The 27618-nt window shown below is 43.0% G+C and overlaps 1 protein-coding gene across 1 annotated transcript in view; it reads right to left on the bottom strand.

Moving 5' to 3' along the window:
• Nucleotides 1-26119, bottom strand: part of LOC111148509 (REST corepressor 1) — a 121317-nt gene extending 95198 nt beyond the window's left edge. Inside the window, exons 1-2 of the mRNA XM_022505118.1 lie at nt 25787-26119; nt 25654-25713 (exon numbers count right to left, since the gene is read on the bottom strand). Coding sequence (XP_022360826.1) covers nt 25654-25713; nt 25787-26090 — 364 coding nt within the window. The 5' untranslated portion in view covers nt 26091-26119. The remainder of the gene's footprint in view (nt 1-25653; nt 25714-25786) is intronic.
• Between the last annotated feature and the right edge of the window lie 1499 nt (nt 26120-27618).

Genomic DNA, 27618 nt, shown 5'->3' with positions numbered 1-27618 from the left:
AATAACAAAAACAGCAAACCTGGGGGAGAGGGAGAATCTGATTCCCAGAGCTCACCAACCACATTATCAGCTTCACGTGTTCATTTCTCAACAACAAAAAAAATCACAAGGCGCACAAAGAAACAGGAAAGTATGTTCATTCAGAGGGAAAAAATTTCAACAGAAACCATCCCTTTAAAAGACCTGATGGCAGGGGCGCCTGGGTGGCTCAGTGGGTTAAAGCCTCTGCCTTTGGCTCAGGTCATGGTCTCAAGCCCTGCATCGGGCTCTCTGCTCAGCGGGGAGCCTGCTTCCTCCTCTCTCTCTGCCTGCCTCTCTGCCTACTTGAGATCTCTGTCAAAAAAAAAAAAGACCTGATGGCAGACCAACTAGACAAAGACTTTAAAACACTGGTATTAAAGATACTCAAAGAACTAAAGGAAGATGTAGAGAAAGTCAAGAAAACAATGCATAAATAAAATGGAAAAAACAATTAAGAGATAGAAAACCTGTGGTGCCTGGGTGGCTCAGTTGGTTAACCATCTGCCTTTGGCTAGGGTCGTGATCTCAGGGTCCTGGGACTGAACCCTGTGTCAGGCTCCCTGCTCGGCAAGGAGTCTGCTTCTCCCTTTCCCTCTGCCCCTCCCCACTGCTTATGCATTCTCTCTCTCTCAAATAAATAAATAAAATATTTAACAACAACAAAAAAAGGTTGGGGATGCCTCAGTGGCTCAGTTGGTTAAACATCTGCCTTCAGGTCAGGTCATGATCCCAGAGTTTGGGATCAAGCCCCTTGTTGGGCTCCCTCTGGCAGGAAGTCTACTTTTCTCTCACTCCCTCTGCCCCACCTCTCACTCCTGCGTGCGCACACGCTCTCTCTCCTTCTGTCAAACAAATAAATCTTTAAAAAAAGAAAGAGAGAGAGAGAGAAAACCTGAAAAGAAATCCAAAAAATTCTGGAGCTGAAAAGTACAGTAACTGAAATGAATAACTTACTATAGATACTCAAGGGGAGATATGAGCAAGCAAAAGAATTAACCAGTGAACTTGAAGACAGGAAATGGAAATTGTCACATCTGAGGAACAGAAAGAAAAGATTGAAGAAAAGCAAACAGAGAGCATAAGGGACCTAAGGAATAACATCAAACAGACCGACAAATGGATCACGGGCATCCCAGAAAAAAGAGAGGGGCAGAGAGAATATCTGAAGAAATAATGGCTAAAAGCCTCTCAAATTTGATGAAAGACATGAATGTAAACATCTAAGAAACTCAACAAACCCCAAGTAAAATCAGAGAACTACACCAAAGCACCTTATAATCAAACTTTCCAAAGTCAAGGACAAAGACAGAATCCTGAAAGCAGCAAGAGAGATGACTCAACACATACAAAGGCTTCCCAGAAAGTTAGCCGGCAGACTTCTGAGGCCAGAAGACGAGGGACCAACACATTCAAAGTACCAAAAGAAAAAACTGTCAATCAAGAAGCCTATATCCTGCAAAACTGTCCTTCAAACAGTCTTGAAAAGGAAGGAAATTCTGACACAGGCTACGACATGGATGAATCTGGAGGACACTATGCCAAGTGACATAAACCAGTCACCAAAAACAAATTCTGTGTGACTCCACTTATAAAAGATAAATTTGAGTAGTCAAAGAGACAGAAAGTCAAATGGTGGTTAACAGGGGCTGGGAGGAGGGGTGCATGGAGAGTTACTCTTCAATAGGAACAGAGTTTCAGTTTTGTAAGATGAAGACATCTGAAGAGGAAAGATAAGGATGACTGTATAGCCCATTACGAACATATTTAATACCTCCAAACTGTACACTTAAAATGGTTAAATATGACAAATTTTATATTGTTTATTTTATCACAATCTTTTTAAAAACTGGAAAACAAAACTAAAAACACCTATAACACCTAGAATAACATTAGAACAGTATTTTTAAAAAGAGCTTCTAACTACCAATCTAAGGAGAGAGGATAGAATAATAATAATAAACATTAAAATAAAGCAAAAGAAGGTCAAAGGAACAAAACAGAAACACAGAACAAGTGGGTCAAATAAACAGAAAGCTCTGAGTCAGTAGATCTAAATACAAATGCATCAGTAAATGCTTAAGTGACCTGCAAATGGAACTAAACGCCGTAGGTAGATGCAAAGATTTGCTTTTAAGATTTGGATAAAAACCTGTTTAGACATATCTATATCATCAGAATAAAGGAAGGATGGAAGCAAAAGATGAAGAGAGAGTATGCCAACACTAACGAAAGGGACGGCACAGCTGTGCTGGTTTTACACAAAGCAGGCATTAAGGAGCTGTTGCTAGAGATAAAAAGGACCCCCCCATACGACAAAGGTTCACTCCTCCGGCAGGCTGTGGAAAGGCAGATGACAGCAAAAAGCAGTAGTAAATGGTGTACTCTGATGACATCACATCCACAACGGGGTGTTTTCGGGAAAAGAATGGAATGGAACCAGCAATAAAGAACAAGGAGGACATCCCACTTCCAGGCCAGTGACACGAGAAATGTAGGGGAAGCAAGCACTACTTGAGAGTGCCACAGGGAAGACAATCAATTTTCCATCAGAACAAGAATGTGAGGAGAATTCACCAAACTGAGGACTGGGGATTCCGCGGATGCACTCAGTTTCCGAAGGCTCAGTGTAAAGACTTCAAGAGAAGGTCAGAGGTAGGAGACAGAATCAGAAAAAAACAATGTAGCTAAAATCTTGGAGATTAGAGTCTATGTAATGGGAGGATGACCCAATAATTCCGGCCCGCTGGGTGAAATCAGTTTTAAAAAAAAAAAAAGCACGTCATGAGATTAACACTGCTGTTCCCAAGGCAAGAAAGTGATGGAGAAGTCAGGTTTGCGAGGGAAGGGAAGGGGTGCGTGAGGATTTTGCCAGGAATAGCCAAGCTCCTGGGCTTCCTCCTGACGTCTGGTGAAGACGTGCTGCTCGCACAAGGCGGTCTCCCTCGAAGCACTGCTCTTCGGCGGCTAGGTCTGGCCTAGGATCGTACAGAGCCAGTCAGTCTCTCGTGGCTACCAAAAAGAGGCTTGTTCTCAGAGGAAGAAGCAGAGCTGGTGACACAGCCCTCCTCCAAAATCCATCTCTGGAGTTTCTAACTGCCCCAATTCCTGAGGATTTTATATGACTTTCAATAATGTTGCTAAGCACAATTAATCTGACAAAAGAAAACGTTACTTTTCTGTGGATAGTAGAGAAGGCTAGGCAGTTTATTTGGTTCACTTACTCAACAGATTTTATTTTGTACTAACTATGTGCTAAACAATGTTCCAAACTCTGAAGACACAGGAATCTAGATACAAAACATGGGTATTATAAAACAAAGACCCATGCCTTTATGGAGTTTATATATTTTTAAAGATTTTATTCATTTATTTGAGAGAGAGAAAGCACAACATAGGGGAGTGTCAGAGGGAGAAGCAGACTCCCCATTGAGCAGGGAGCCTGATGCAGGACTCGATCCTAAGACTCCAGGATCATGACCTGAGCTGAAGGCAGACACTTAACCGACTGAGCCACCCAGGTGCCCTGTGGAGTTTATATTTTAGAATGGACATTAAACAAGTAAGTACATTTATGGCATGTTAGAAGAAACTATGAAAATTAGAAATAGTAGGGCAAGATGAGGCGGCCTGGAGTACAGCAGAAGTACTCCACTGTTCCAACGGGAACAGTGGAAGTTCCCATTTTAAATAGGATGGTCAAAATAGCTCCTGTGAATTATTCCTGACAAAAATAAATTTTAATCAAAAATCAATCAACCTTCTAAATGTAACAACAAGTTTACAGAAGATACAGAGGACAAAGAACATGATAAAAACAGCTAGGGGAATGCAATCAGCAGATCCGGCACGAGGGAAACTCATCCAGCCAATCTAGCGGTTTTCCACCACTAACTTACAAAGAAAAACAAAAGAAGGAGAAAATCTATATATTAAAATTCAGTGTGTATATGTTTTGACCAAGATGGAGTAACAGAGACCAGACTAACCCACTCCCTTGAAACATCCTAAAGAACAAACAAAATGTATGAAACAACGGTCTTCCACACAACACACACAAGTGACAAAGGACAGTGAACCCTGAAAATGGGAAACAAGATAAGCCTTCCAACTGTCCCAACTAACTGCTTTAAGAGAATTTCCAGGCCATGGAGCTAAGAAAGGGAAGTGAAGTTATTTCACCAAAGAAGATATGGGGATGGCAAATAAGCATATAAAAAAACAAAACTCAGTATCATTTGTCACTAGAAAAATAGAAGTAAAGCCAGATACCACTACACACATGTCAGAATGTCTAAAATTAAATGTCTAAAAATTAAAAAGACTGACCACATCAAGTGTCAGCAAGATTGCAGAACTAGAATTCTTATACACTGTTGGTGGGATACAAAATTGTAAAACCACTTGGAAAAATTTTGCAGTTTCTTAAAAAACTAATAAACACACAAATACTATATGATTCCGTTCCTGAGTACACTACCCAGGAGAAAAGGGAATATATACTTACACAATACTTGTACACGAATATTCATAGCAGTTTTATCATAGCCAAACAATGGAAATGACCCAGATGTTCATCAAAGGTGAATGGATTAAATATTTATACAGTGTAATATCAGACAAACTAGTGCATAATTTAAGATTGCATTTCTGTAAAACTCTAGAAAACCCAAACTGATCAATAATGACAGAAAGAGGATCAATGGTTGCTTGAAAGAGTGGCAGGTTAAGAGGATTACAAAGAGGCATTTTGGAAATGACAGACATAATCAGTATGTTTTGTGGTGATAACTTTACAGGTGTACATATATGTCAAAACTAATCAAACTATATACTTTAAACATGAGTTTATTGAATGTCAATTATACAAAGCCTTTTTTAAAACATGCAACATGTGGCTCATGCCTGAATCCTGATTCAAAAAAACCAACTGTTTAAAAAACAGTTTACTGGAGGGGCACCTGGGTGACTCAGCTGGTTAAGAATCTGACTCTTGGTGTCAGCTCACGTCATGATCTTGTCATGATCTCATGGGTCATGGGATCGAGCTCCATATTGGGCTCCACGCTCAGCAGGGAGTCTGCTTGAGATTCTCTCCTTCTGTCCCTTTCCCCACTTGCATGTGTGTGTTCTCTCGCAAATAAATGAATAGATCTTTAAAAAAATAAAATAAATAAAAATTTAAAAATTAAAATAGTTTACTGGAGGTTTAACTCTAAAGAATAAATATTAATTTTATTTAATGCTGGTATTCACAGTTAGATTTTATGTTGTTGCTGTTTTTATATTTAAAGACTATTTTTTTATAGAGCAGTTTTAGGTTTACAACCAGAATTGAGGACCAAGTACAGAGACTTCCCACATATGCCTGCTCCCACACATGCAGAGCTGCCCCCATTATCAACATCCCCCTCACACACCAAGTGGGACACTGACAGATGACCCTACACTGACATATCATAATCAAACCAACTTCATAGGGTACCTTAGGGTTCACTTTTGGTGTGCATTCTGTGGGTTTAGATATATAATGATATGCGCCCATCATTACTGTATCATACAGAGTGGTTTCACTGCCCTAAAACTCTTCTGTGCTCTGCTTAATCTTCCCTGTTCCTACTCTAACCCCTTAGAAACCACTGATCTTTTTACAAAACATACCAGAGATTCTGCCTTTTCCAGAACTGTCTTATAGGTGGAATCATAAAATAGGTAGCTAAACGGTCTGAAAGCCGTATTTTAGAGATAACGTGCTTCTAGATGGATTGCTAGGTAGGTCAAGATGGCGTCATTGGGACTGCGACATCCGAGGGAAGGAGGTAAAGTCAGAGTAGTAGTGCAAGACCAGACCAAGTAGGTCTTCTAAGGCCACTGTCAGATGTGGGCCACTGCGAGGTTTTAAATGGCAGAGAAACACACTGACTTACATTTTAATACACAGAAGCAGGAGACTTACCAAAGGCTACTGCAGAGATTGGAGTTTCAGATGATGATGGCTTACAAGAGGACAGTAGCAGTGGAGGCAATGAGAATTACATACAGCATGCTAGTATAAATGTTCTGCAGGAGGGACCCAAAAATGATATGGACAGTTCCCACCTTCAACAAGCAGAAGAAAAGACGTAAAAGCTAGCAACTAAGGATGGAGAAGTGCCATAATAAAGGTAAGTAACAAGGTGTACACACAGAAGACACCCAAGGTAGACCTAACTTAGAGGAGACAGAAGAGTCCATGACAGTCCAATAAATAATGCCTGAATTATTATGTGCAGGCATCTCAATCTCAAAACTCTTACAGCTCCGATTTCAGTGAACAGCATCAACAGTTATCCAGTCACCTAAGCCAGAAATCCAGAAGTCTCCGTGGCCCCCCTGCACCCCACATCTAACCTACCATCAAAGTCTATTCTAACAGCTTAAGAGCTTCAAATCCATTCTCATTTCTTTGCCCTCACTAAAACTTAATTCCATGAGGGCTGAGAATATCTAGTTTGTTCACAGAGCCTAGAACAGTGTCTGGAAAAAACAGTAGATGCTCACTTAAAAGTTTCTGAATGAATGACTAGCGTTCTCTACCTTCAGTGAATCCATTCTTATACAAGCTCTCTTCAACACAACAACCAATGATCTTTCCAAACTGCATTCACATTCACACCACCCTCTGGCTTAAAATTCTCCAGTGGTACTCACTGAAGAACAACGATTCTCCAAAATGTAGTAGTGTGATTTTAAAATGCATGGTCAGGGTGCCTGGGTGGCTCAGTCAGTTAAGAGTCAGACGCTTGACTTCGGCTCAGGTCACGATCTCATAGTTGTGGGATCAAGACCCAAACCAGGCTCTGTGCTGAGCACAGAGTCTGCTTAAGATTCTTTCCCCCTCGCTTTGCCCCTCCCCACCTCCCGCTCTAAAAATAAATAAAATAAAAAATAAAACACATGGTCAATACAATATGCATTATTTCACAAAAATATTACATCACTGCTTCCATAATATAAACATGAAGGAAAGTGTATTATTTTTATGCATATCAAAGAGACTTACTCTTTAATAACTGTTGAAAACCATTTAAACAACACTTAAATTCCAAATAGGGAATGACTGCTATTAAGCACAGGGTTTCTTTTGGGGTAATGAAAATGAAATTAAGATAGTGGTAATGGTTGCACAACTCTATGAAAACCCACCAAATTGCACAGTTTAAAAGTTATGTGAATTACATCTTAATAAAGCTATTATTTAAAAATGAAATAAATTCCTCAGCTTGGCACAAAGGCCCTTGTGATTAGTATGTACCTACCTCTCCTGTCTCACCTTCCAACACTGATTACCTTCCTGAGTTTTAATTATATCAAACTACTCATGATTCCTTGAAAGTGTCAAGCCCTGGGGCACCTGGGTGGCTCAGTCATCAAGTGTCTGCCTTCAGCTCAGGTCATGATCCCAGAGTCCTGGGATCAAGTCCCGCATCCAGCTTCCTGCTCTGCGGGAAGCCTGCTTCTCCCTCTCCCACTCCCCCAGCCTGTGATCCCTCTCTTGCTGTGTCTTTCTCTGTCAAATAAATAAATAAAATCTTAGAGAAAAAAAAAAGAAGAAGAAGAAGAAGAAGAAGAAAGAAAGAGTCAAGCCCCCCTTCCCATCGGACTCTACGTAAATACATGGCTCCCTCAGCCTGGCGCATCGTTTCTTCATCTGCCCTTCCAGACCCACCTTAAGGGTCACCGCAGGAAAGCCTCCCCTTCCACACCCCATTTCAACCAGGTCACCTTGTCACACTGACCCACAGGCTCTCAGAGCACAGGTATGCCCCTATAACACGGCATTTATCATACCAGACTAGACATTTTTTTTTTAAAGATTTTATTTATTTGACAGACAGAAATCACAAGCAGGCAGAGGCAGGCAGAGAGAGGAGGAAGCAGGCTCCCTGCCGAGCAGAGAGCCAATTGCGGGGCTCTGCGGGGCTCGATCCCAGGACCCTGGGATCATGACCTGAGCCGAAGGCAGAGGCTTTAACCCACTGAGCCACCCAGGTGCCCCCAGACTAGACATTTTATGACCATGGAAAATAGTAGACATTCAATAAATAATTAGGTCTAATATAAAACTTTATATTCTATAATGTGCAAATACAACTTAAAAGCAAATTTACTAAACTTAAGCCATAAAAACTCTCTTTAATTAACAAAATATGACAAAATCACTTATTAAATGGTTGCTAAACATACAGGGTTCATTAATATTCTATTTTTTCTCCATGTTCAAATTTTCATCGGCCAAAAGAAAAAGCAAAGTTACTAATATTTAGGGAAACTCTACATACAATATCCTCTCACAGAAAAAATTTAGTGTTCTTAGGTCGGCAAAAGTATAAGGAGTCCGTCACATTCTCACATGACGAATTCCTAAAAAACTTGTACAAAAGTGGAATGTGTGAAAGCAAGGCAACAGACATGTCCAAAGGGTCGCAGCCATGTTCCTAAGAAGATAAAAACTAAAAAAACAAACAACAACAAAAAAAAACCACCTGAACACATCTCATCTTACTTTCCCACAGTGTAATTCCAATTTTGTACATGTTCTTGGTTTTTTCCCTTCACAATTAAACACAGCCAACCAATGAATACATCTGAGGTAAAAGCTGAATGCTTTTAGAATGCCTAATGATTATTAGCTTTGTCTCAACTACATGAAAGTTTGTAGAACCTACACTTCAAATCACTGGTATCAACACTTTCACTTTGCTATTGCTACTTGTTCTTAATAAGGCAGGAAGTGTGATTTTAAAAGATTTTATAGCAATAAAACTCTTTAAACTTACTTAGAAACTTAATATGCAAAGCTAAATAGAAGTTCAGCTATCCCAGTTTATAAGCTACTTCAGCAGAGAAAAGGCCTGCTCCCTGCCCCCAGCTTCTCGGCGCCATTAACGATGCTGTACAAAAATGGCAACGCCATGGTGACTGACCTGCCGCCAAGCAGGCAGAACACCAAGTGGCTACTCAAGATGACAGTTCATGAGCTGATCCATAAAACTCTAATTTAGTTTAGTATCAATATATGGCATCTGAAGGCGCCAGATGTTCAAAAAACTCGAAGAGACCTAGCTGAAAATGACTAGAAAACAATAACAATTCCGTGTTTCAAAAGGAATACACATAAATACTCATTTTACTACATTCCAGCAAGAGGGAGGTCCAAGACAGTCTAAGAATGAGATATTTCCTAAATCATACTTTTCTTAAAAATACATTAAAGGTTGGGGCACCTGGGTGGCTCAGTGGGTTAAAGCCTCTGCCTTCGGCTCAGGTCATGATTCCAGGGTCCTGGGATCGAGCCCCGTATCGGGCTCTCTGCTCAGCGGGGAACCTGCTTCCTCCTCTCTCTCTCCCTCTCTCTCTCTCTCTCTCTCTCTGCTTCTCTGCCTACTTGTGATCTCTGTCTGTGAAAATAAATAAATAAAATCTTTAAAAAAAAAAAACAAAAAAACATTAGAAGTAGTAAGTTTTAAATAATTTACTTCCTAAAGAATGGTGAATTTTAAAAAACTATCTTCCTTTGGAAAATTGTGGGCTAGAATCATCAAGTTTCAATGAGCAGGTAGATCAGAAGAAGCACTTTATTACAAATACTGAAACGAAGAGTGGCCATATAAAAACACAAAATTTGGCATTATGGTTTCTAAAAGCATTATTATGCTATTTACAGAATGTTTTCATGAACATAAAATCCGTATTTGAAAGTTTAAAAGCCATAACAACTTTAAGAAGAAACCATAGGTTAGGGGCAGAAGACAATATATAAAACAAGTATTAATGTTTTCCAACAAAAAGGAAATGTAACAGGGTGCCCACCTGGCTCTGAGTCGTAAGTTTGAGCCCCACACTGGGTATAGAGATTAAATAAATAAAACTTTTTTAAAAGAGGGGGGTATAATTCCCCTGCTTACCTTTTGAGTTTATTTACTTAATTCCTCTGCTTACCTTTTTTGAGTTTATTTACTTAAGCAATCTCTACACCCAAAGTGGGGTTTGAACTCACAAGCTGGAGACCAGGAGTTGTATGCTCCTTGGACTGGGCCAGCCAGGTGCCCCTCTGCCTAGCTTTAAGAAAATAAGTAAATAAATCTAAAAAAAAATAAGTAAAATTTTTAAAATCTAGCCTTTTGCTTTCAGCCAAGATGGAGCGGCATGAACCAGATTCACCCTGTTATATGAAGTAAAACCTGGACAACTGCATGAAGCAACCAAGACACTGGGCGCCAGCAACAAATACAGTGAGTCCTGAGAGATGAGAAACAAAGTAGATCCTACAACTGCCCCAGTTTGTTGCCTGAAGAGAGTTTCCGACTGACAGCATGGGGATGGGGACTCAGGGAAACAATCTTTCTGGGTTGAAGGAACAAGGCAGTCTGTAGGGAAGAGTATCAGAAGAGAGAGACGGCTGCACAGAGCTGGGATGCCAGAGATCTGCAAAGTGTCCCCTCAAATATTCAGAAGGGTACTGGGGAGCACATCAGCACATCCCTATAAGGAAAACACTTAAGGTTTCTGAATGGAGAACCACCCAAAACAATAAAAAGGAACAATCCATGAAGCTCACACAGGGCCAAGAAAACTTCTTGTTCCCAACAGCCAAAGTAGAAAACCTCAGAATTCATGGACTACTGGGTACTCAGAAGAGTTTTGACTCAAAGTGGGAAATAATCAGCCCTAGATGAAATGCTGCTCTGATGTTGCCTACCAAAGCTTAAAATTTAAATGATCTGAAATGAACAGGCTATTTCTAAGGAACTTAACCGTGTCCCAGAAAAAAGCTCAAGAATATTTATAGGAATACAAAAATATCCAGCATCCATCAAAGTAAAATTCATAATGTCTGGCATCCAAACAAAAACTACCAGACAAGCAAAGAAGCAGGAAAAGGCAACCCATAATGAGGAGAAAAATCAATCAAACCCAACCCAGAAATGTCGCAGAAGATAGAATTAGTAGACAAAAGCATTAAAACAATTATAACTGTATTTCAATGTGTCTAAGGTATTAAAGGAAAGACTATGCTAAGCAGAAACCAAAAAAAAGTACACACACACACACACACACACACACACACGGGAATTTTGGCTCAGGTCATGATCTCAAGATTCTGAGATCAAGCCCCACATCAGCCCCACAATCAGTGCAGAGTCTGCTTGAGATTCTCTCTCTCCTCCTTCCTCTGCCCCTCCCCCCAGCTCTCCCTCTCTCAGAATCTTTAAAAAAAAGAAATACATAATTTTATACACTTTTTAAGATTTTACTTACTTATTTTTTTTAAAGATTTTTATTTATTTAGTTGAGAGACAGAGATCACAAGTAGGCAGAGAGGCAGGCAGAGAGAGAGGAAGGGAAGCAGGCTCCCCGCTGAGCAGAGAGCCTGATGCGGGGCTCGATCCCAGGACCCTGGGATCATGACCTGCACCGAAGGCAGAGGCTTTAACCCACTGAGCCACCCAGGCACCCTTACTCATTTTTTTAAAAAGATTTTATTTATTTATCTGACAGAGAGAGAGAGATCACAAGTAGGCAGAGAAGCAGGCTGGGGTGGGGGCAGAGGCAGGCTCCCTGCTGAGCAGAGAGCCCGATGCGGGGCTCAATCCCAGGACCCTGAGACCATGACCTAAGCCAAAGGCAGAGGCCCAACCCACTGAGGCACCCAGGCTCCCCAGAGAGTGCAAGCAGGGGGAGGAGCAGAGAAAAGGGACAAGCAGACTCCATGCTGCCTAAGGAGCCTGACACAGGGCTCAATCCCACAACCCTGAGACAATGTCCGACCTGAGCCAAAATCAAGTGTAGGACACTCAACCAACAGAGCCACCCAGGCGCCCCAATGAAATGTATATTTTTTTAAAAAGATCCAAATCAAAAGTCTAGGTATGAAACCCATATTTTCTGAGATGAAAAATGGGATTGAGGGCAGATTATACATTGCAAATGAATAATAAACTTAAAGATATAGCAATAGAAAATATTCAAAATGAAAACAAAAAAAAAAGACTGACCATAGCATCAGTAAGCAGTGGGACTTCAATCAGCCTATCATATGTCTAACTGTACATTTTAAATATGTACAGTTTGTCAACGATACCTCAATAAGGCTGTTTTTTAGAAACCTAATCTTTGAAGACAGACTGAGACTTCATACTGCCGATTTTTTAAGTCCTACATTATCTTCAACATAGCCATACATCTTAATCACCATTCTGGTTTAATTAGGTACTAAATAACCACCTTGGAAAACAAAGCTCTCCTAAGCTTTCCATTTTTACTTGCTTTCAAGAAACCTCATTACGAATTCCTTAATAACACTGTTTAAACAAATACCCCACTATAAGACTTCAGTACACAACCATCATAATATTAAACAGTTGCACCAAAATCCCATTTCACCACGTACTTTCATTAAAGAGGCAAAACTTCTGAACTAATTGTAAAAATTGAAAACAAGAACACTTTCAAGTCATCAGAATCTCTAACACTGCTATCTCACAGAACTTTCTGGGACAACAGAAACATTCTATTCTGCACTGTTCAATATGGTAACCAGTAACTACATAGGGCTATAGAGCACTTGAAATGTGGCTAGCGTGACAGAACTGAATTTTTTGTTTAGTTTAGTTTAGTTTTGTTTTAAATAAGCTATATGCCCAATGTAGGGTTGGAACTCATGACCCCAAGATCAAGAATCACATGCTTTACTGACTGAACTGGCCAGTATGCAACTTTAATAATTTTATTTAAATTTATTTGATTTTATTATTTAATTTAATTTTAATTAATTTTTAGTTTCAATAAATTTAATTTAAAATTATTTAATTTCAATAAATTTAAATTTAAATATTTTTGCAGAGTAGTGATTATATTATATAGTGGCTGTATTAGTTTATAGAGTAGTGGACAACACAGCTCAAGATAAAAAGAAAATATGGATTGAAAATTTTAAGATTAGAACTTTCCAAATAACTTTTAATATTTATAGCTTATAAATAATATTAACTTTAAAATTAATAAGCACCATAAACCATAAACACTGAAAAACTATTTTTTTAAGCCCCATGCCCAATGTGGGGCTCGAACTCACAACCCCAAGATCCAGAGTCACATGCTCCACTGACTGAGCCTGTCAGGAGCCCCTGAAAAACTATTTTTTTAAAGATTGGCTCAAAGAATCATATCACCTAAAACTTCCTGCTTCCTTCAATTCCCCTGCCCTCCACCACAGGAGGGATTAGGTGACCCCACTGTACCATGTCTCACAATACTCTCCGTATACTATCAGCAGTGTACTGGGGGCTGTGGGGAATGAGAAGTAACCACCTAGTGGGGATGAGATCTACTTTTAGGGAGATAGAAATGTTTTGGAACTAGACAGGGTGGTGGTTGCACAATGTATTAATGAATGTACGAAATGCCAATAAATTGTTCCCTTTAAAATGGCTAATTTTAGTCACATGAATCTCACCTTGAGAAAAAAAATTTAATGTATCTAAGCAAGATGTGCACCTCTAATTTATACAGATTCACTGTAAGAAAAGCACAGAAAATGAGGGAAGTCAGCTTTTACCATCAATTTAAAAGTTCATTTTTCCTTGGGTTTTCACTTCTTCAGTAACTGAACTTGATGCTCAGTTATTAAATGTCCATTACAAAATGCCTATTCAAGGAAAGTCAGCCAAACCAAGCACACGGCTCAGAACCACATTCAGCTGTGACAAGTTAGCAAATGAGCCTTAAAACATTTAAACCTGAACTGGTGATTCTAAAAACTATCCTACTGCACTCTAGAAAAGCAGAAGTACATGGAACGACTAGCTCCCAGAAAATTCGGACAGTATTAAGACCACACTAATTCCTTATTCTACTCTCCTTATTCTACTCTCTACTATCCTGGTCTCCCTACGTCCATGCTAAATTTGAAAGCAGAACAAGCCCCAAGTCCAAAAGCTTCCATGCCACTAGAGGTAAAGAAGGAACGTAACCTTAAGTGAGAGAGTGCATGTGTGTGTGTAAAACAACAGAGAAATGCCCTACGTTCAGGTAAATATTAATGTTTAGCTAACCTCGAAATTTTAATTAACCTTTTCAGACACAGGCCATCAGGTAGTGTTTCCTGGCCAATAGATGAAACTGGAAAAGAAGATTTCACAGCCAAACTTTAGGAGCAAAGACTACTTAAACAGCTTCACTTTAATACAAAGGAATCCTTGAGGTTCTCGGCAGACAACAATTAGTCCTCAGGCAATTTGGTCCTTAGTTAAATTACACTATGATAAAATCAAACATGACACAGCTCTCATTTGAGTCGATCAGAAAAAGGCTTGCAATCTCCTTTATACTCTGGTCTCTGAACAATAAAACCAAATTAACTAATAACACCAAGAAATATATACTTTGGAATGAGAGGCAGGGATAGTTTGGTTGGGGGGGGTTTGCGGGAGGGGAGGGAGGATGGGAATAATATGCAAGAAAGGGAAATTAGTTGCTGAACAATACTAACCAGATAGCTGGTACAGGTAAAATCAAAGGTTTTTAAAAATACTCTCTCAAAAATTAATTAATTAATTAATTAAAATAAATTATTCTCTCAGATATTTTAATTTATCATTTCACATACTATCCAAGACACGGTTCTTAAATTCACTCCACAGCTCAAGTTCAATGTGAACCTGTGGAAAAATGGACAGGAGGATGGGATAAGCAATATTTAAATACTATATATTTTTTAAAAGATTTTATTTATTTCACAGACAGAGATCACAAGTAGGCAGAGAGGCAGACAGAGAGAGAGGGGGAAGAAGGCTCCCTGCCGAGCAGAGAGCCCGATGCAGGGCTCGATGCAGGGCTCGATCCCAGGACCTGGGTATCATGACCTGAGCTGAAGGCAGAGGCTTTAACCCACTGAGCCACCCAGGCGCCCGTAAATATTATATTCTTATCTGTTAAACTAAGGGGTAGCCAACATAACACTACCCATTATAACCTTAAATCATACAATCATAAGAAACCACTCCCCTCAAAAAAACCCTACAATTGTATTTTAAGCTCCAAAGACTATATTTCAATACATGCAGGAGTAAAGCAACACACTCCAGTTTGTGCCAATCGACCAAACCAATCTGTCTTCACTGCCAGACCAAAGAGGAATGTAACTGGACATGAAACGGATTCTGGCCATCCTAAACCTAAAACTCCAGAACACCTGGATCACATGGAAGCAACTAATCAACAGACCCAACACAGCACTACTCCTACCTAAGTGTCTGTCTTAAAAAGGATTTCTGGCTGACTCTCCCTGAAGTATATTAAGCTGAAATCTAACTGCAACTTTTCCCTTTCTTGGTGATATATAGAATAATGGCACATCTTACAACTAATGGCACCTTCGAATGCGCTACCTTGGGCAAGTTATTAGGTTAAGCCAGGACAATAAGCCTTTGTTTCCTCATCTAGAAAATGGAGAGAACAACTTTATATGATTGTTATGACTGTGTGTTAAATTATTCAACAAAGTATTCAAACCAGACTGGACCATAGTAAGCACACCTTGACCTGGCACTGAAAGAGCAATCCTTTGAAGGTTTTCTGTTAATGATGACAAGTTTTACCTCCCCATCAACACACTCACCCATTCCCTTATAAGTAGTGGCAAATCCATCAGACAGATGAATTTTAGCACCTTAACCATTTGTAAGAAACTAACCAACCATTACAGGAACTAAAGTCATTAACTTTAACCTCTAACATGCTGCAGCTTTAACTACATGCTGGACAGAAATTAAATCAGAGCTTTCCAAGTCATCCGGCACTGTAATGTGGGCTAATAGTTCAGTATACCAAAATGACAATGAAACAAAACAAAACAAAGATGTCAGTTCTCAGTAACATTCATCTCACAAATCAAGAATCCTAGTGATGAATACTACAGGGCCTACACTCCAAGGCCAGGCTTTAAGCAGAAATATGTCCCATCAGGGATATTATTTTTATTCCTTCCTAATCAAAAAACTCAATTAATACCCCCACATGCTAAAGAGAAAACAAAAACTCTATATATGCAGGCGCCTGGGTGGCTCAGTGGGTTGAGCCGCTGCCTTCGGCTCAGGTCATGATCTCAGGGCCCTGGGATCGAGTCCCGCATCGGGCTCTCTGCTCAGCAGGGAGCCTGCTTCTTCCTCTCTCTCTGCCTGCCTCTCTGCCTACTTGTGATCTCTCTCTGTGTGTCAAATAAATAAATAAAATCTTTTAAAAAAAAAAACCCTCTATATATGCAAGCTTAACAAAGGATTTAGTATCCAAATAAATAAAGAACTCATACAAATCAGTAAGACCAACACCCTACAGAAAAACAGCAAAAGGCATATTCACAGGAGGAATCCAGGCAGTCAAAAAACATATAAAAAGACATTAATCTCACCAGTAAGTAGAAAAATGACAAAGGGGTGCCTGGGTGGCTCAGTTGATTAACTGTCTGCCTCAGACTCAGGTCATGATCTAAGGGTCCTGGGATCAAGCCCCACATGGGGGCTCCCTGCTGAGCGGGCAGTCTGCTTCTCCCTCTCCCTCTGCCCCACACCCCCCACTTGTATGCTCACGTACTCTCTCTCTCTCTCTCTCTCTCAAATAAATAAAATCTTAAAAAAAAAAAATGAAATGAAAATGCCAACATAAACCACAAAAGGACAGCACTGCAAAACAGTCAGTCAATCTAACAGTCTAGTGCTAGTTGGGTGAAAACGGAACGCCTGTGCCTCATTAGTGGACATGGACTTGTTTGGGAAGCATCAAAGCAAACGAATATAGAAAATAATTTCATTTACAAAAAGACTCTCACATAACAAAACATACTGTTAGTCATACATAAGTATGTATTAAAATACAAAAACATACATGGGAATTCTGAAGGCCTTGAGCATGGCACTCAGATTTCTCTTCAAGGGAGAGTGCTGGGAGATGTTTAATTAGCTGGCAGTCCCATCTGCCTGGCACCTTTGGGATCCACTGCAGCATTCACACCGGTGCCAAGCCAATGACTGAACACAGCAAGCATCCTAGAGCGGGGCCTCTCCTGCCCTACGGAGTCCTCTAACCAACAATCTTCTCTGGCTGAGACTTTCTCCAAGCTTCACTCCAACCTTAGGATCCAACCACAAATCATCCTGCCTTCCGTTTTCCTTCAAGGGTGTCACACCAATACCCATTTGAAGGCTTTTGCCACCTAACCTTCCTCTCCTCTTTATCCTTCACAGGCATTTACCGCTATGAATCTCTTGCACATCTAATCCCGTCTTGGCATCTGCTTCTCAGAGGATGCAAATGAACTCACAGGAAAAATACAGATCAACTTCAGATTATGGAGGAAGTGAAAGAATTAGCCTTCAGCTGCGCCTGACACAAATATAGCCTAATACTAAGTATTAATCACAGTGGTGGGTACATACATTACTTGCTGTTCTATCTGAATGTTTACTTTTTTAAGTAACTCTATCATTACAATTCTATCCTATCCAATGGTAATACTCAAAGATATTCAAATTATGCATAATAACTATCCAGCTACTTCAATTTTTAAACTTTTAAAACTCTTACATCTCATTCTAAAATTCTGAACTCATATTATTGTTCCCAATTACTGTACCCAGTAACAAAACTCTACAACATCTAAAATAACCCAAGTTTGAAGTTTGGCCTCATATGGCCTCAAGTCAACCTTGTGACACTTTCAATGATTAGATATTGAAAGAGAGACAAACATAAGGCATTTTATCTCTCTAGCTCTTACCTTCCTCATCTAGGACAGAGGAAGGTTGGATTACATGGGCATTACAATTTTCACTCTTGTTCCTCTGATGGAGAAAAAAATCTAGAAACTTCAAAAATGATGTCTAGTGTTCAATTTTCATTAAGATCCACATCTTTAGGGGGGCGCCTGGGTGGCTCAGTGGGTTAAAGCCTCTGCCTTCGGCTCGGGTCATGATCCCAGGGTCCTGGGATCAAGCCCCACATCGCGTTCTCTGCTCAGCAGGGAGCCTGCTTCCCCCTCTCTCTCTGCCTGCCTCTCTGCCTACTTGTGATCTTTGTCTGTCAAATAAATAAATAAATAAATCTTTAAAAAAAAAAAAAAAGATCCACATCTTTTTGTAACTAATGTAACTAATTTGAAAAATGAGTTTTAGGGTTTATTGTTAACATCTTGTTAACACCTCATTTACTTTATTTTTATTTACTTTTTTAACCATTTGTCAGAGAGAGAGACAAAGAGCACAAGCAGAGGGAGCGGCAGGCAGAGGGAGAGGGAGAAGCAGGCTCTCTCCTGACAAGGAGCCTGCTGACAAGGAGCCCTATGTTGGACTTGATCCCAGGACCCCAGGATCATGACCTGAGCTGAAGCAGACGCTTTACCAACTGAACCACTCAGGCATCCCTCTTTTTTTTTTTTTTTAATAAGATTTTATTGATTTGAGAGAGAGTGTGCACAAGCAGGGGGGAGGGGCCACCCAGGCATTCCATTAAAATGTCATTTAAATGAGGTGTTAAGGGTGCCTGGGTGGCTCAGTGGGTTAAAGCCTCTGCCTTCGGTTCAGGTCGTGATCCCAGGGTCCTGGGATGGAGCCCCGCACTGGGCTCTCTGCTCAGCAGGGAGCCTGCTTCCTCCTCTCTCTCTGCCAGCTTCTCTGTGATCTCCATCTGTCAAATAAATAAGTAAAATCTTTAAAATAATAATAATAAAGTTAAGGACTTATTTTAAAAAATAAAAAATAAAAAAGATAAATGAGATGTTAAGGGGAGCCTGGGGGGCATCTGGGTGGCTCAGTCAGTTAAGCATCTGTTTTTGGCTCAGATCATGATTTCGGGGTCCCGGGATCGAGCTTCACATTGGGTTCTCTGCTCAGCGGGGAGTCTGCTTCTCCCTCTGCCACACGCCCCAGCCAGTGGGCGCTCTCTTTCTCTCTCAAATAAAATCTTAAAAATAAATGACATTTTAATGTTATTCTAAAATATTTCTCTCAAACATTTTAGAAGAACACTTTTTGCCACCTTTAACCAACTTTAAAATACTCCGTTCAAAAAAAAATCATCAAGGCGGGGGGTCTGGATAGCTCAACTGTGGGGCACATGACTCTTGATCTCTGTGTTGTAAAAACTCAAGCCCTACGTCAGATATAGAGATTACTTAAAAATAAAATCTTTTTTAAAATGCATAATAAATATCAACAAAGAAACCATAAAACTCAAATGGACATTAGATAAGATGTATTAATAAAACATTCAAAACACAAAAACAGAAGAAACTGTTATATTACAACTATAACTCTATCATTGCTAGGGTCACAAACACTTTCCACAATTGCTATTTAAAGCTGTGGGAGGAATTAATTCTGTCCAAATCACTGAATCAGCATTCAATCCCCAATCTACCTTATTCAGACTTCTAGTACATTACTACAGAGATTTCCTACCCCAGAAAGTGATTTCAAGTTCTGTTTTTAATATAAATACAAACTTACATACACCTTAGCAAAGATCACTGTTTTCCATTAGAGTAGGGGACATATAGAAGCCTATTTCTTTTTTTTTTTTCAAATATTTTATTTATTTATTTGACAGAGAGAGATCCCAAGTAGGCAGAGAGGCAGGCATAGAGAGAGGAGGAAGCAGGCTCCCCGCTGAGCAGAGAGCCCAATGCAGGGCTCGATCCCAGGACCCTAAGACCATGACCTGAGCCAAAGGCAGAGGCTTAACCCACTGAGCCACCCAGGCGCCCCAAAGCCTATTTCTTTTTACATTATGCAGGGAAACTCTGAGGAAAGACTCAGAAGAAAAGTGAGAGCTAAACCATAAACTGATTACAAAAATCTATGCAGCAAAAAAGAAAATATAAAAAGACAACCTGGGAAAATACAGTAACTTGGATAGAACCTTAATGTTTCATCTCCAAAGACTTAAGATTTTTTCAATTAAACTGCCCCACAGAAACTTATAATGACAAGGAAAATGACTTTCTAAAAGTAAGCCTAAATTTCTTCAGTACAAGTTAACATTGGTTTTTTGTTTTGTTTTGTTTTTAAGATTTTCTTTATTTACTTGAGAGAGAGAGGAAGAGCACAAGTAGGGAGCCCGTTGTGGGGACTTGATCCCAGGACCCTGAGATATGACTCAAGCCAAAGTCAGATACTTAACCAATGAGCCACCCAGGCACCCCTTAACACTGATTTTAGAACAACTATGTTCTGGTCGGTCTCAACCAGCTAACCTTTGAATCACAGTCACCATCTGCGGAAGGGAGTACTGTGGTAGAACTCCACCTTGAAAGCATTAACTCAAAGATAAAAACCTCAAAGTTTAGAGCAAAAACTCCCTGACTCAAAACCTAGTTAATGTGTACTTCCCCTGGCCCAGGGAGGGATTCAAGCTGTCTACTACGATCTAGAAGCTTGATCTGAAGATATTTACCTATGTTCTCTAGTCCTCAGTATTCTTTTCTGGTATATAAATGTTTTGAACTCCTCCGTCTTCCAGGAAAGGGTATATAACTAAGCTGTATCAAGTACATGTGACTTAAGAGCAATCATCTTCAAATATCCCAATGCATGACTTATGTTCAAATTAATGGCTTCATTATAACCCAGGCTTCCCTATCAGTAACGCAGGTGATGCAAGGGCCACTACTTGGCAACTTAAGTTACATGAATGATAATTAGAATAAGGATAGCAGAAAATGTTTACTTAGCACTCTGTGTGCCAGGCACTGTGCTAGGCATTTTACATGTATAAGTTAAGAAGTTCTATTACCTGCTTTACAGATGAAGACAAAAGTGAAGTAACTTGCCCGGGTCAACACACACAGCTGGCAAGAGGCACTACCAGGACCCGAACCCAAGTCTGAGGATTCTCACAGCACAGGCTCTCTCAATCTATTCTACACTGCTTCTGAAAGAAACATGAAATTACAAAGAAGGCTATGCCTGGGTGGCACAGTCAGTCAAGGCTCTAACTCTTGGTTCTGGCTCAGGTAGTGAGCTCAGGGTCTTTGGGCTCCACGCTCACCCAGCAGTATGCTTCTCTCCCTCTCCTTCTGCCCCTCCCCCCACTCTCACACTCATGTTCTCCCTCAAATAAATAAATCTCCAAAAAAAAAAATTACAGAGAGGACTGTAACTGACATAATCACGGACTATCTGTGATGCAAACAACCCCTGATTTATGACTGAGGAAACAGGTTTCTGGGGATAACGTGACCAGCTCTACCTTCAGCACCTGCTTGGGCACAGACCTAGGGCATTCCATCTCCACACAACCAGTTCTAGGTGTGTCCTTACCACACAACTTGACAAAGCTGATCTCACAGGACTTATCTTTACGCTAACCTCTCAGGGTTGGGTGAACACTGCCTCAAAGTATGTTTAAATCACAAAACATTCACCCTAACTTGTGAATTTTAGAATACTTATAAAACTGATTTTTACGGGGTGCCTGGGTGGCTCAGCGGGTTAAAGCCTCTGCCTTCGGCTCAGGTCATGATCTCAGGGTTCTGGGAAGGAGCCCTGCATCAGGCTCTCTGCTCAGCGGGGAGCCTGCCTGCTTCTCTCTCTCTGCCTGCCTCTCTGCCTACTTGTGATCTCTGTTTGTCAAATAAATAAATAAAATCTTAAAAAAAAAACAAAACTGATTTTTACAATGAAACTGAAGTATAGAAAATAATGTGTTCTAAGAGGAACACAGAACCACCAGTAAAAAGAAATGAAAAGCAGGTCAAGACCCTCTGGTCAGTAAAATTATTCCTCATCAAAGCAGAACACATTTTACTAGTAGAAATCAATTCTGAAGTGACAGTTAAGCCAATGACAACCCAAATTTTCAAATCCCACTAAACTGGATTCAATGTTCCGAACACAGGTTGCTTTTTTAAAGGACCATTATCTCAAAAGTATTTACCATTAACAATGTCCTCTTCTATAAGTCTCAGTTTTAATATCAGTAAACTGTGATACTGAAAACTAACTCAGGATAAAAGTTGATAGAGTAACCCATGCTCCAGGAAACAAAGAACTTGAGTCAACCTTAACATCCTGTCACTGTGTTTCTCCAGCTAGAAGACAACAAAGAGGAAAAGCACCAAACAATGACAGAAATACATAGGCTATAAAAATACATACATAGAGAGGTACGTAGCTATGTAGGCATATATATATATGGGCTATAGATTCCTTCTTTGGATGCTTACTAGTAAGATTATGGAAACATTCACATCTTTAACAGAAAAACACTACTCATTTCAAATTAATTTATGCTTTGCAAGTGCGGGAAATAACCAACCAGAAGTAAGACAATAAACATTCCTCCCTCTTACTCTATTATTTGATTACTAAATTCTAAAAGAAACCAATGACAACTCAGCATATGCTACAGCATGGGGTATGGAAAGATGGTCTGGATGTCATACATGGAAACAAAGCCTAAGTTTAAGATGTAGAACTACATGCCGGTCTTTGTTTTTAAAACTAATTGATAAAACTTTTTCTATCATTTTAATTGCCAAGTTACACCATAGTCCACAAATCTAGTCTGGATCCTTATCTGATGCAAAGAACTGAATCAGCATTTTAGGACTACAGTGCTCCGTGCATTTCAGTTACTATCCGTAAGAAATGACAGAAGGGGATCTTCCTTGGACTATACAGAGAATGTCAGGTGTTCCTAGTTTCAACCACTTGCTTTTAAAGCTAAATAGGGTCTAGTTGGGATACCACAGATAAATAAAATCTGACTTTAAAAAAAAAAATAAAATCAACTTCTTCCACTCACACATCTTTACCAGAGATGGTTTAAAAAAAGAAAAAAGAAAAAAGAAAGAAAGAACAAAAGGCTTCCTGAGGAGTTTCACATTCACTTCTTCAAATTCTGGTTAAAAAAAAAAAAAAAATGCATTCAAAACTCAGGCAAGGAGAAACAACAAGCACTAACAATCACAATCTCAATTCCGCATTATTCCTAGCTTGTACTCACAGAAAGAACCTTTCAGCCTAAAGACCTAAAAAAAATTTTTTTTGCCATGAAACAAACATGGTGTATCATTTCTAATCTGAAATGGAAGTCTTGAAAGTTCTATATAAGAACATACCTTAAAAAAAAAAAAAAAAACTAGGAAACAATAAGGTCCCACAATTTCCAACCATAACTATAAATATGTCCCAATGCTCAGACTGGCAAAACAGGGCTTAAAATTATTTATCAGTTAAATTCCTTTCCAGGTTAAAACAACACACGATAGGAAATTTATAAATATTGATACCAAACCCCAATCAACTGGCAGTAAGACTATGCAGAACATTTACAATGTTTTACTTTTCAGAACGGCAGGTCTCTAGCATTTTCTTTAAAGATTTTATTTATTTATTTGACAGAGAGAGAGATCACAAGTAGGCAGAGAGGCAGGCAGAGAGAGAGTGGGAAGCAGGCTCCCCGCTGAGCAGAGAACCCGATGCGGGGCTCGATCCCAGGACCCTGAGACCATGACCTGAGCCGAAGGCAGTGGTTTAATCCACTGAGCCACCCAGGCGCCCCAGGTCTCTAGCATTTTTATGGTTGTACCTATTCCATCAAAAATACAAGGGCAGCTCAAAATATGATCCTACTACATCTGCTATTTCAAAGAGAACAAACCCAAAGAAGTCAGGGTCAGTACTAACAATTCAAAAGTAGACATCCATATTTAGAAGACCGTCAGAAGGGCACCTGGGTGTCTCAGTGGATTAAAGCCTCTGCCTTCGGCTCAGGTCATGATCCCAGGGTCCTAGGATCAGGCCCTGAGCCCCACATAGGGCTCTCTGGTCAGTGAGGATCCTGCTTCCTCCTCTCCCCCTCTCTCTGCCTACCTGTGATCTCTGTCAAATAAATTAAAAAATCTTAAACAAAAAAAAAATAGAAGAATGTCAGAAAACCAATTCCTGTTGCTGCCATCAGATATGCCCTCTTCCTTAGTCACATCCAAAGTATTTAAGTAAAGCTTTCAAAACTAATGTAACTGACACATACTAAAAATCGACCAACTTACTAAAAGATCTATGCCAGTTGATTTTTTTAAATATGTGTGGGAAACTTAGTGACAACCTTTGCTTTATGTCCTGTATATTAAAACGTAGATGGACTTGACCTACAAAATGAAGATAGGGTCAACAGTAACCAAAAAACAGTATGCTTCCCCTGGTGGCCAACCAAGGAACGGAGAAGGCATGCCTACAAGAGAAAAAAGCCTGGTCTCCCAGTCCTATCCTGTCACTCTCGTAAATGAGAAGTCACTACCAAAAAAGGAAGATGTGGGGGAAGGGGAAACTATCAAAAAGACTAACACGAATTTAAAGGGAATACAAACCTGGGTGTTAGACTAAATAAATTTAAGAGGTTTAAATCAACAGACTAAAATTTAGAAGGCAGATATGGGCAAGGTCATTTATTTCCAGAGTCCCCAACAGCTCACTCAGGGCTGCCTGTGTGTTTTCACTTCAAAGAACACCCAGAGTTTAGTACCTTAATAACAGCTTAAGAGCAACCTCCTTTTTCAAGGACTGGATCCTTACAATTCTCTGCAGTCCTGTTTCCAAGGAAAAGCGTGTGTGCATTTATTTTCTCAAAAAGAAACTAGTGGCAGACCCCGCACAGATACCCTCCGGCTCTCAAGCCCTCCAGCCAGAGAGCTGCCAACTCCAGTTCTGCAGGATTCTCTTCGAATTTTATTTCTGAAATAAAACCCACGTCCTTCCAAACGTCTTCTGCGCCAACAATTTCTAAGAACAGTCTCGCACGGAGACCGGCTAGAACCTCACGCATTAAAATCTGACGAATTCCTTTGTCTGATTAGATTTTTTTCTGGTGCCACTTTAAATTTGCTTCCACGCAGAAGGGCGGCGAGGAAAGTAAAGGCTCCCCTCTAGGGTGGAGGGTTTCTCGGAGGCGGCGTCGGTCCTCCGGCCGCCGGCCCTGAGGGCTGTGTTCTCTCAAACCCCCTCCCTCAAGGAAAACAAAACAGAAAAGGCAACACGGACATTTACAAATAGGTCCCAAAAGCAGACGGCCGCGAGCGAGCCGCAGTTCCCAGGCAGGCGCCCTCGGGGAAGCACGCTTCCTAACTGGCGCGGGGGGTCGCTTTTCCAGTCCCCCGCGGGCCGGGCGGGGAGTCCGGGCGGCAGGAGCGCGGGGGGCCGGAGGGGCCGCGAAAGGCCGGTGCGGCGACGTCCGGCGGGACGGGGACGGCGGCGAGGGCGTCCCAGGTCCGCGGCACGCGCAGCATGCTAACTCTCCGGCGCCGCCACCCCGACCCCCGGCCCGGGACCCCCGGCCCGCCGGAGCCCCCAGACCAGGGGCGGCCGCGCCGACGCCGCCCGCGGTCCCCCCGGGACGCAGCGGGCCCGCGGCGGCGACCCGGCCGGGGGCGGCTCGGGCCTCCCTCCCCGGCGCGCCGGCGGACCGCGCTCGGCGTGCTTCCCTCGCGGCGCTCGCCCCGCCGGTCTCCCCACCGACGGCAGGGCCGACACACACACAAAAAGAAAAGTTGCCCGACGGCCCCCGCCCCCTCGGGTCGCGGGGCCCCGGGACGCTACTCACCGGGGTCGAAGTCGGGCACCACCGCCTGGTACTGGGGTCCGACCCGCATGCCGCCGCCACCTGCAGGGAAGCAGAGCAGGGCGGTCAGCGCGGGCGGGCGGCGCGGGGGCGGCGCGGGGCGGCTGCCACCTACCGTGCTCCTCGTCGCTGGACGAGCCCGAGCTGCCTTCCTCCCAGGAGTTGCTGCTGCTGTTGCCATTGGGCGCCGCCGCCGCCAAACTTTTATTCTGCCCATTACTGGGGGCGGCGGCGGCCGAGGCGGCGGCCGAGGCGGAGGCGGCGGCGGCGGCGGAGGCGGAGGCGGCGGCCGAGGCGGCGGCGGCGGCCGAGGCTGAGGAGGCTGAGGCGGCGGCGGCCGAGGCGGCCGCGCTGGCCGCGTTGTTCCTCCCTCTCCGCTTCCCTGAGACCTCGGGGCCCTTCTCCACCATGGCCGGCATCGGCGGGGGCCGGGGCCGGGCGAGAGCGGCGGGGCCCCGCGGCTCCTGAGGAGGGGGCGCCGGGCCGGGGGGGGGGGGGGGGCGGGGGGAGAGAGCGCGGGCGGGCGCGGGGCTGGGCGGGCGCGCTGGAAGCCCGCGGGCGCGAGTCGCGGCCGGGGGTGGCCTGGCGGGCGGAGCGCGGTGCCGCTTCAGACCCCGAGCGCCGAGCCGAGCGCAACTTTCGCTCTCATCGCCGCCCGCACTTCACTGGCACTAACTACTCCGGGAGCCGCGAGCGGGCGGGGGGGGGGCGGCGCCTGGGGCGAGCCGAGGGGGAAAGCCGCGCGCAGCCCAACCCGAAGCAGGCTGGCTCCGCCCCCCGCGGGCTCCCATTGGCTTCTGCGGGATTCGGAGGGCGAGCGGCAGCGCGGTTGGCTCGGATCTCCTGTCTGTCCCAGGGACGGGGGCGGGAGCGCGGGGAGGGGGAGGCTCCGGGCTTCCGTTGGTCAGGTTCGGTTGACGCGTATCGCCCGCTGTACGTGGTTTGAGGTTTGCAATCTCTCTACGCCCCATGATCCATCTCTCTAGGCAATAGCGAGGAGTTAGCTGCCCTCCCCGCCCCCTCCCTCGCCGCGGCCCCCACCCTCCTCACCTGCGCTCGCCCCCCGCAGCCTCTGCCCCTGCATTCCGCGAAAGGCCCCACTGAGAGTCCCGCTGGATTCAGAAAGTAAAATATGCGCGACGCGAGAAGAGAAATGGAATGCGAGGTCGGGACTACTTTCCCCCTCGCGCGGAGGATTACAGCCACAGTTTGAATGGGTTCGATACAAAGAGGGGAAACTAATTGCAAGAAACTAATTGCGCCCCCACCTTTCCCAAGGGGGTGGGGGGGTGCCTCGGTGCCGGGGGTTCCCGGTGCAGGGGACAGGGTTCCCAGGTGACCGGCTCCCCTGGAGGGAAAGGAAGCAGTGTGCGGGCTCGGAGGATCTGTGGAGGCTTCTGCTAATTGGGTGGGGGGGCAGCTGAAAGTGGCCGCAATTGCCCGAGTTGCGGGCGCGCCGGGTCCGCGGGGGCCGGAGGGAGGGTCCCGAGCGGCCCCTGCCCGGCACGGAGTCCGGGCGCCGGGGTCCCCTGCCATCCCCGATGGCTGTTTAGGAGCCAGTGAGGGGGCCGAATTGTCCCTGCGGGAGGGGACACTTGCAGAAATGGGAGGAGGACTTAGAGAAATGGGCTGGGGCCAGGAAGGGTAAAGAGGAAGAAGCTATTTTCATCCCAAGCCCTTGGTAGGGGAGGAGGGTCAACTTCCTCCCAGGCAAGAGCCACTTTTCCGGATCTGCTGCCTGCCCTGCCTCCCCCAGTCTTCACCGGGCACCCGGCAAGGGAGAGCACGACCCAGCCCGAGACCTCCCCGCCTGGAGTGTGGTCACCAGCCGGCTCGGGGCTGCTGGACCGCGGGCTGAGGAGTGGGGCGGGGGGGGGGAGGGGGTTGGGGACTCCCCTGGAGGTCCGCATCAGTCCCACCTCCACCAGCCCTCCCCTCAAAACAGCG

This window comes from Enhydra lutris, unplaced genomic scaffold (genome assembly GCF_002288905.1).
Source record: "Enhydra lutris kenyoni isolate GAN:26980312 unplaced genomic scaffold, ASM228890v2 scaffoldscaffold20, whole genome shotgun sequence".
NCBI classification, from domain to species: Eukaryota; Metazoa; Chordata; class Mammalia; order Carnivora; family Mustelidae; genus Enhydra; species Enhydra lutris.
The sequence above is the reverse complement of the archived record's forward strand: the minus strand, read 5'-3'. Positions and strand labels throughout refer to the sequence as shown.